This window comes from Myotis lucifugus, unplaced genomic scaffold (genome assembly GCF_000147115.1).
Source record: "Myotis lucifugus unplaced genomic scaffold, Myoluc2.0 scaffold_47, whole genome shotgun sequence".
NCBI lineage: Eukaryota > Metazoa > Chordata > Mammalia > Chiroptera > Vespertilionidae > Myotis > Myotis lucifugus.
In genome coordinates, this window is record NW_005871095.1 from 3,620,116 (window position 1) to 3,629,461 (window position 9,346).

The window sequence follows — 9,346 nt, forward strand, 5'->3', positions numbered from 1 at the left end:
GTCTTTGTGATTTGTAGGAGATCTTGATGTATCCTGACAGCAAGTCTTTTGTCAGATATATATGCATTATAAATGTTTTCTCCCAATCTGTGGCAGAAGCTTTACATTTTTATGTTGTATCTTTTTAAAAAATATATTTTTTTGTTGATTTCCAGAGGAAGGGAGAGGGAGAGAGAGAAACATCAATGACGAGAGAGAATCATTGTTCAGCTGCCTCCTGCACACCCCACACTGGGGATCGAGCCCACAACCCAGGCATGTGCTCTGACTGGAAATTGAACCTTCCTTCCTCTCCTGGTTCATGTCAATGCTCAACCACTGAGCCATGCTGGGCTCTTTTTTTTTTTTTTTTTTCCCCAATGTTTAGTGCTTTTGGGGTCCTAAGAAAACTCAAGAGCATAAAGATGTTCTCCTATGTCTTTTTCTAAAAGCTTTATAGTTTTAGCTTTCTGTTTCAATCTGTGGTTCATCTTGAAATAATACTAGTGTATGGGGTGAGGTAGGGCTCAAAGTTCACTTTTTTCATATCGATAGTTGTTCTAGCACCATTTGTTGGAAAGATTTCTTTTTCTAGTTGTCTTGGTGCCTTTGCAGAAAATCGTTTGACCATATATGTGTCTTTTGTTCCAGTGATCTATTTAATTTCCCTATGCCATTACCACACTGTCTTGAATTATAGTTTTATAGTAAGTCTTGAAATCACGTAATGCAAGTCCTCATCTTTGTTCTTTTTCAAAATGTTTTGGCTATTTGAGGTCCTTTGTATTTCCAAATACATTTTAGAACAGGTTGACAATTTCTAGAAAAAGTGCTTGCTGGGATTTTAATTAGGATGAATTAAATCTGTATAGATCAGGAGGGTAGTAAAGAATAAAGGGGACTAAATATGGTGATGGGAGATGATTTGACTTTGGGTGGTCACAATGCAATATACAGATTATGTATCATAAAAATGTACACTTAAAACCTATATGATCTTACTAACCACTGTCATCCAGTAAATTTAATAAAAAAAAATCTATAGATCAATTTGGGGGAGAATTATCTTAATAATACTGAGTTTTCCAATGCATGAATTTGCTCTCTTCATATATTTAGGTTTTCTTTGTCTGAGCAGTGTCTTGTAGCTTCATTGTAGAGATCTAGCATTTTTTTTGTTCAAATTTATTCGTAAGTGTGGTTATTTTGATGTTGCTGTTAATGAAAGTTTGTTTTCAGAGTTGTTTGCTGCTAATATACAGAAATATAATTGATTTATGTATACTGACCTTATATCTAGTTTTTATAGATTTCTTAGGATTTTCCTTGTACACAGTTATCTCATCTTTGAACAGAGAGATTAGCTTCTTCTTTTACAACCTTTTTGTTCCTCCTTTTCTCCCCCTGCCTTTATGCACTGGCTAGGACTATTAGAAAAATGATGAATAGAAGTTGTGAGAATGGACACCCTTGCTTTATTCTAAGTCTTAAGGGAAATGTTTTCAGAATTTTATTATTAAATGTTTTTTTCTAGATGGTTTTATTAGATTAAAAATTTTTGTATTTGTATCTTGCTGAGAGTTTTTATTATGAAGGGGTGTTGACATTGAGTTAATAATGCAGAGTGGGAGGGAGGGGGAGAAAGAGTGAGAAACTTTGATGTGAGAGAGACATTGGGAGAGAGACAGAGAGAGAGAGAGAGAAACTTTGATGTGAGAGAGACATATTGATTGGTTGCTTCCCCAGTGCAACCCAACCAGAGCTGGGGATCGAACCTGCAACCCAGGTTCGGATTACCCTTGACTGGAAATTGAACCCACGTTCCTTTAGTGCTTGGGCTGATCCTGTAACCACTGAGCAACACTGATCAGGGCTATCCCTTTAATTTTTTAAAATTTAGTTTGTGTGCGTGTATGCATTTGTGTATGTTAGATGTCACTACTAGTTTGTGTATATATAGTGGTTTTTTCTTTTAGCTATTTTCAAATATTTTCTTTGGGTTATGGCAGTTTCACTAGGATTTGTCTAGGTGTGGTTTTGCTTCGCATTTGCTAAAGTGCTTGAATGTGTAAGTTCATTTTTTACATCAAATTGGTAATTTTTAAATCACTATCCTCTTTAGATATTTCATCCCATATTCTCTTCTCTTCTTCCGAGACACCAATTATTTGTACGTTAGATGCTTGGTGTTATTCCATAGGTCATTGAGGCTCTGCTCATTTAAAAAAAAACACATTTTTATATGTTGATTTTTATTTCTTTAAATATATTTTTATTGATTTTAGAGGAGGGAGGGAGAGATAGAAACATCAGTGATAGAGAATCATTGATCGGCTGCCTACTGTATACCCCTTACTGGGGATGGAGCCTGCAACCTTGGGCATGTGCCCTGACCGGGAATTGAACCTTGACCTTCTGGTTCGTAGGGAGAGAGAGAGAGAGAGAGAGAGAGAGAGAGAGAGAGAGAGAGAGAAAGAGAGAGTGAGTTCATGCGGGGGGGAGAGAGAAACATCAGTTTTTTTGCTCCAGCCATATATGCATTCATTGGTTGATCGAGAGAGTGCTCTAGTCAACTGAGCTACTTGGCCAGCACTGCTCATTTTTTTGTCTATTTTTTCCCTCTCCTTTCATTGGATAATGCCTGTTCATTTGTCTTCAAGTTCACTGACTCTTGTTTCTGTTATTTCCAATAGGCTGATAATCCCATTCAGTGAGTTTTAATTTTTTTAATATTATACTTTGTAGATCTAGAATTTCTATTTTCAAATACAGTTTTAATTTATCTTGTGAGATGCTGTGTAACTCATTTTGACTCTCCTATATTTATAACATTCTTGAACATGTATCCTTGAACAAGGATGTTTGCAAATTTTCTTGTTTTGTTTTGTTAGTCCTCAACTGAGGATATTTTTTTCAATTGATTTTTAGAGAGAATGAGAGGGAGAGAGAGGGGAGAGTGAGAGACAGGGAAACATTGATGTGAAAGAGGTTGCCTCCCACACATGCCCAAACCGGGACCAGGGATTGAACCTGCAACTCAGATACATGCCCTTCATGAGGAATTGGATCCACAATCCTTTTGTGCATGGGCTGAAACACTAACCATTGAGCTAACCACTGAGCACACTGATCCGGGCATCCTTGATCATATTTCTAATAGTTGTCTTTAACCTTCTGCATTTTTTAAAACATCAGTAATAGTGGTCAGTTTATGTTGATTGCTTATCCTCTTTGGATCACATTTTTTTTTGTTATATCTTATAATTTTTAGCATATACTGGACATATTTACTGGTACATTGTAGAGATGCTGGAGTCTTTCTCTGAAGAGTATTAATTTCCAAATTGGCAGATAAGTTTACTTTGAATTTTGGAGTTTTGATTTTATGCCTTTTTAAAGGGGGTCTTTTGTCCTTGGCTGACTTATTAGTCCTGGAACAGTAGGTACTAGTGTTTCTGTGGAAAGCCCCGAGTGTCTGCCAAGCTCCTAATTTAATAAGGCAGTTTCAAACTTCAGACTTGTTTGTCCTTATGACCTACAGCTGTAATCTCTGCTCAAGTCTTTTTGCTTTTCAGCTGTTGCTTTTTTGCTGGCTTTCTTGGAGTCTCCCTCATGTGCAAGTACTTCTGGACTTAGCTAAGGATGGAAGAGATTTTACAGATTTGGTGGCTACTGTTTGTAGGATTCCCCCCAACCCTCAATTTTCATCTCCATTGACAACCCCAAATTCTGTCCTATGTCATCTTAAGATGATAAGACCACAGGCTTTTTCTTCTGTTATAGCTATTCTGTGTTATAAGGCCTGGGGAGTTCTTTTCCTCAGGGGAAGACTCATCCATGTAAACCACATAAATATTTCATCCAGTTGCCTCCTTCCAAGTTTTCCCCCCAGTTTCTGCCTGCATTTAGTCACTCTCCGGTGCCTCTTGATAGTTTTATTTATATGCAGGAGGATTGGACACATTTAAGCTATTCTTTCATTATTGGTCTGTTTTTTGTTTTTTTTACTTACTATTCATCATTGAATATGATATTTCATTATTTTTTATAATTGATGCTCTAATGACTTTTAAACTAATGCCTTTTGGAAGAAAATTGAGAAGATAAATATTGCTTATAATTAAGATCTAGGAAAGTAGACTTTAGTAGTTGAAACAATTATAAATTACCAATTGTAATTTAATAAATTTTTTAGGCTAAGTGCTATTTATGGAGGTACCTACATGCTGAATAAACCAATTGAAGAAATAATTGTGGAAAATGGAAAAGTGATTGGTGTTAAATCTGAAGGAGAGGTAAAGTAGCATTTACAATTAAAATATACTGTGTTCTTGTAAAGAAAACTTTATTATCTAATAAGTACTTATTTGGTATGGACACTTATGCTAGATTTCAGACTACATGGATATCTGATTTCTTATAACAAACGTATTCATTATGATTAAGGACTAGTTAATGAGTCTGTGCTTTAAGAAAACAGATCAATACTTTGTTTTGTTGTTTGTTGCTTCCTCTTGAGACTATAAAATATGGATTATGGATGAGTGCTAAGTGGTATATACTGTGGGTTGATGTCTGTCTCAAATTTATTTAAGTTTAGCTTTGTTAGTACCACTTATAATTTATTTGTTGAAATTGGGCTTATTAGGCAATACTGTTTTGTTATTATAATTTAATAAATTGTTAAATTTTAACATTTTTTATATATATACTAGAGGTCCGGTGCACAAAAATTTGTGCACTTGGGGGAGTCCCTCAGCCCGGCCTGTGCCCTCTCGCAGTCTGGGACCCCTCGGGGGGATGTCCACCTGCTGGCTTAGGCCTGCTCCCCAGGGGATCGGGCCTAAGCTGGCAGTCAGACATCCCTGTGGCAGCCCGGGAGCCCTCGGGGGATGTCCACTCGCCAGCGGGGAACAGGCCTAAGCTGCAGTCAGACATCCTTAGCGCTGCTGAGGAGGCGGAAGAGGCTCCCACCACCACCGCTGTGCTGGCAGCCGTCATCCTGGCTTGTGGCTGAGCAGAGCTCCCCCTGTGGTAGTGCACTGACCACCAGGAGGCAGCTCCTGCATTGAGCATCTGCCCCCTGGTGGTCAGTGTGTGTCATAGTGACCAGTCATTCCCAGTCTTTCTGCTGTTAGGGTCAGTTTGCATAGTACCCTTTTATTATATAGGATAGAGGCCTGGTGCACGGGTGGGGGCTGGCTGGTTTGCCCTGAAGGGTGTCCTGGATCAGGGTGGGGGTCCCGCTGGGGTGCCTGGCCAGCCTGAGTGAGGGGCTTAGGGCCGTTTTCAGGCAGGCCACACCCTCTTCAGGGTGGCGGTCCCCACTGGGGTGCCTGGCCAGCCTGAGTGAGGGGCTGATGGCTGTTTGCAGGCTGGTCAAGCTCCCCAGCTGGGATCCTCACCCTGTGGGTGCCTGGCCAGCCTGGGTGAGGGGCTGTGAGGGCTGTTTTCAGGCTGGCCACACCTCCTTCAGAGTGGGGGTCCCGCTGGGGTGCCTGGCCAGCCTGGGTGAGGGGCTGAGGGCCGTTTTCAGGCTGGCCACGGCTGCGGGCTGGAAGCAGGTACCTGGGATTTTTCTATCTTCTATAATTGAAACTTTGTAGCCTTGAGCGGAGCTCAGGGCAGGCGGGAAGCTTGGCTTCCTCCATTGCCGGGGGCAACCCAAGCCTGCTTGCTCCAGCTCTGTGGCTGCGGCCATCTTAGTTGGGTTAATTTGCATATTTGCTCCTGATTGGCTGGTGGGCGTGGCTTATGGGTGTAGCAGAGGTACAGTCAATTTGCATGTTTCTCTTCTATTAGATTAGATTTTTATTGCTTTGAGAGGAAGTAAGTGGGAGAGGAGAGAAGAAACATCAATGATGAGAATCATTGATTGGCTGCCTCCAGCACGCCCATACTGGGGATTGAGCCCACAACCCGGGCATGTGCCCTGGCTGGGAAATGAACCGGGACCTCCTGGTTCATAGGTTGATGCTCAACCACTGAGCCATGCCGGCCTGGCATCAATGTTAATTGTTAACATTTAATTTGGGGTTCATCTGTGGAGCTGGCTAGGTGGAGTTTTGAGTAATTTCTCAAATTTGAATTGGATATAAATCAGTTAATTTAAAAAATACATATTTTTATTGATTTCAGGAGGGAGAGGGAGAGAGAGAGAGAAACATCAATGGAGAGAATCATTGATTGGCTTGCTTCTTGCATGCTCCCTACTGGGGATAGAGCCTGCAACCTGGGCATGTGCCCTAACTGGGAATTGAAGTGTGACCTCCTAGTTCATTGGTTGATGCTCAACCACTTAAGCTGTACCTGCCCGGCCATAGTTAATCTTGTTGAAGGACATATTCTGATTCAGTAAATGTTCAGAGGTGGGGCTGCATTTTCTTCCAGGCTGTCAGGTGAGGCAGATGCTATTGGTCTGCAAACCAGATCATTCCACTGCCATGAACTATCGCCTCTTACAAACAGAAATGCTCAAAAAGAAAACTCAGAAACTAAGTTATAAAAAATATATATGTATATACACACACACAAATATTTTCTTTTTTATTGGTTTCAGAGAGGAAGGGAGAGGGATAGAGAGATAGAAACATCAATGCTGAGAGAGAATCATTGATTGGCTGCCTCCTGCATGCCCCACACTGGGGATGGAGCCTGCAACTGAAGCATGTGCCCTGACCAAGAATTGAATTGGTGCCGAACCGGTTTGGCTCAGTGGATAGAGCGTCAGCCTGCGGACTCAAGGGTCCCAGGTTCGATTCTGGTCAAGGGCATGTACCTGGGTTGCGGGCACATCCCTACTGGGGGCTGTGCAGGAGGCAGCTGATCGATCTCTCTCATCGATGCTTCTAGCTCTCTATCCCTCTCTCTTCTTCTCTGTAAAAATTCAATAAAATATATTTTAAAAAAAAGAATTGGCATTCTCTTTTTTTATTTTTTTAATATATTTTATTGATTTTTTACAGAGAGGAAGGGAGAGGGATAGAGAGTTATAAACATCGATGAGAGAGAAACATCATTTAGCTGCCTCCTGCACATCCCCTAGTGGGGATGTGCCCGCAACCAAGGTACATGCCTTTGACCGGAATCGAACCTGGGACCCTTCAGTCCAAAGGCCGATGCTCTATCCACTGAGCCAAACCAGTTAGAGCCTGGCAACCTCTTGGTTCCTCTGTCAGCGCTCAACCACTGAGCCATGCTGACTGGGCAAAAAAAATAATTTGGTATTCCTGATGGTATTCCATGGGTTAAGACCATATAAGCAACACTCAATAGTTGGCCATCTGAACTTTTACTGTTGCAGATCTTTTGTTAACTACCTATGCCTTTTCAGCATAACAGGTGTTTGGGAAATATGGTTAATGTTTTTATTTGCTATCTAAAAGTCCATTTTATTTAAATCTTCACCTGAGGATATGTTTTTATTGATTTTTTTGGGGGGGTGGGGGTGGGGGTTGGGAGGGAGAAACATTTATCGTTGCCTCCCATAGGGCCCCAACTGGGATTAAACCTTTAGCCTTTTGGTTTACGGGATGATGCTCCAACCAACTGAGCCACCCAGCCAGGGCTCAAAATCCTTTTTATTGCAGCCCCCTTCCCTCCTCCAATTCTTCCTTGCTTCACACAGCTGCTGCTACTTAGGAAATTTCAAGGCTTTGATATACAAGGGGAAGAAGACTATAATATATATCTTGTCACTTAAGTTTTACTTAAAAAGCCTAGTGTTAAAATATTTTGGTCTGTTTGTAATGCTAATACTATTTATGGAACATTTTACTAAGGAGTTGTTACTTGGTACTTCTCATATAATGACAACCCCTAATTATACTTTTTCACTTTATTCCAACAACCACCTTTGAGATTGCAAAAAGCCAGGATGTGAACACTGATCTGCCTAGTTCTAAAACTTCTGAACACTGCAACAACTTTCCTAATATTTGAGTAGGATTTAGAATTTAATGAATTTGTTCCAGGAAAATTTGTAGAGATTGTTGTCAGAGCTAGTTTTTTTTTTTTTTTTTGGCAGAGCTAGTTTTAATAGTTACCTTATAGTTCAATTAATTTCTGATTATATTCAAGAGACAATGGCATCAGTATACTGTCTAAAAACATCATGGATACTGTCTAAAAACATCATGGACACCAAATATTGTAACATCTTTAAATGTTTTGTTACAGATTGCTCGTTGTAAGCAGCTCATCTGTGACCCTAGCTATGTAAAAGATCGGGTAGAAAAAGTGGGTCAGGTGATTCGTGTTATCTGTATTCTCAGTCATCCCATCAAGAACACCAATGATGCCAACTCCTGCCAGATCATTATTCCACAGAACCAGGTCAATCGGAAGTCAGGTAAGTTTTGGAGATAAGCCGGATGTTTGTAGAATTTTGGTAGACAAAATTTACTTTGTATTTTATCCAAAGTTCCCAATTTTATTTGCTCTATTATAGTGAAAAAGCCTTAGCTTTTTAACACATGGGAAACAAAGTATGATGGATCCCTTTTAGTTGAGATCCTAAATCAATACATTAAATGGACAAATTAAATTAGCCTAGGAGTCCTGCCTCAGGTTTGTATTCACTGCTTTGGACCTCCGATTCCTCATCTGTGGAATTCAGAGGCTGAACTAAGATGAGTTCAGTTTCTCCAGTTCCAACATTATGTGCCTGTAAAGGCTTAGCTTATTAGTGACCTGACACCACTATTTTGAGATGATGATAGTGGTGCTTCTCTGTCATCCTATCTAATAATAGAGAAACATGGTAATTAACCGTAACTTCGCTACCCTTCCCATTGGCTAATCAGCGAGATATGCAAATTAACTGCCAACCAAGATTGCGGCCGGCATCCAGGCAGCTGAAGTGAACAGGAGGCTTGCTTGCTCCAGTGACGGAGGAAGCCAAGGTTCCCCGCCTGCCGCTGCTGGCCTCTGAGCTGCACTCTAAGCAACTATGTTGCAATTATAGAAGCTAAACAATCCCCAGAAACCTGCTTTCAGCCAGCCGGCCTCGGAGCTGGAGCTGAAACAGTGTTTCAATTATAGAAGCCAAACAAACCAGATACTTGCTTTCAGCAGCCGAGGTCTCAGAGCTGGAGCCGAGCCTCAGAGCTAAAGCCGGCTCTCAGTTCCAGTGACAGCCATAGAAGGTAAATAAATCTCAGAATAAAAAAAGAAAAAAAAAAAGGAGAGATTGGGAGCTTTCAGTTGCTCTGCTAGCCTGAAAACGGCCCTCAGCCTCTTCACCCAGACTGGCCAGGCACCTCAGTGGGGACTTCCACCCTGAAGGGGGTGTGACCAATGATTAAAACGCCATTCTATCCCCTCTCACGGGGTGCGGGGGGGGCCCCAAGAGGGGGACCCCCCCCCT

At 41.1% G+C, this 9,346-nt stretch overlaps 1 protein-coding gene across 1 annotated transcript in view; it reads left to right on the forward strand.

Annotated features, from left to right (window-relative positions):
• The window catches only part of GDI2 (GDP dissociation inhibitor 2), a 45,216-nt gene that overhangs the window by 32,520 nt on the left and 3,350 nt on the right, over nucleotides 1-9,346 (forward strand). The window contains exons 7-8 of the mRNA XM_006088421.3: nucleotides 4,175-4,274; nucleotides 8,158-8,329. Of these exons, the coding sequence (XP_006088483.1) occupies nucleotides 4,175-4,274; nucleotides 8,158-8,329 (272 nt within the window). The remainder of the gene's footprint in view (nucleotides 1-4,174; nucleotides 4,275-8,157; nucleotides 8,330-9,346) is intronic.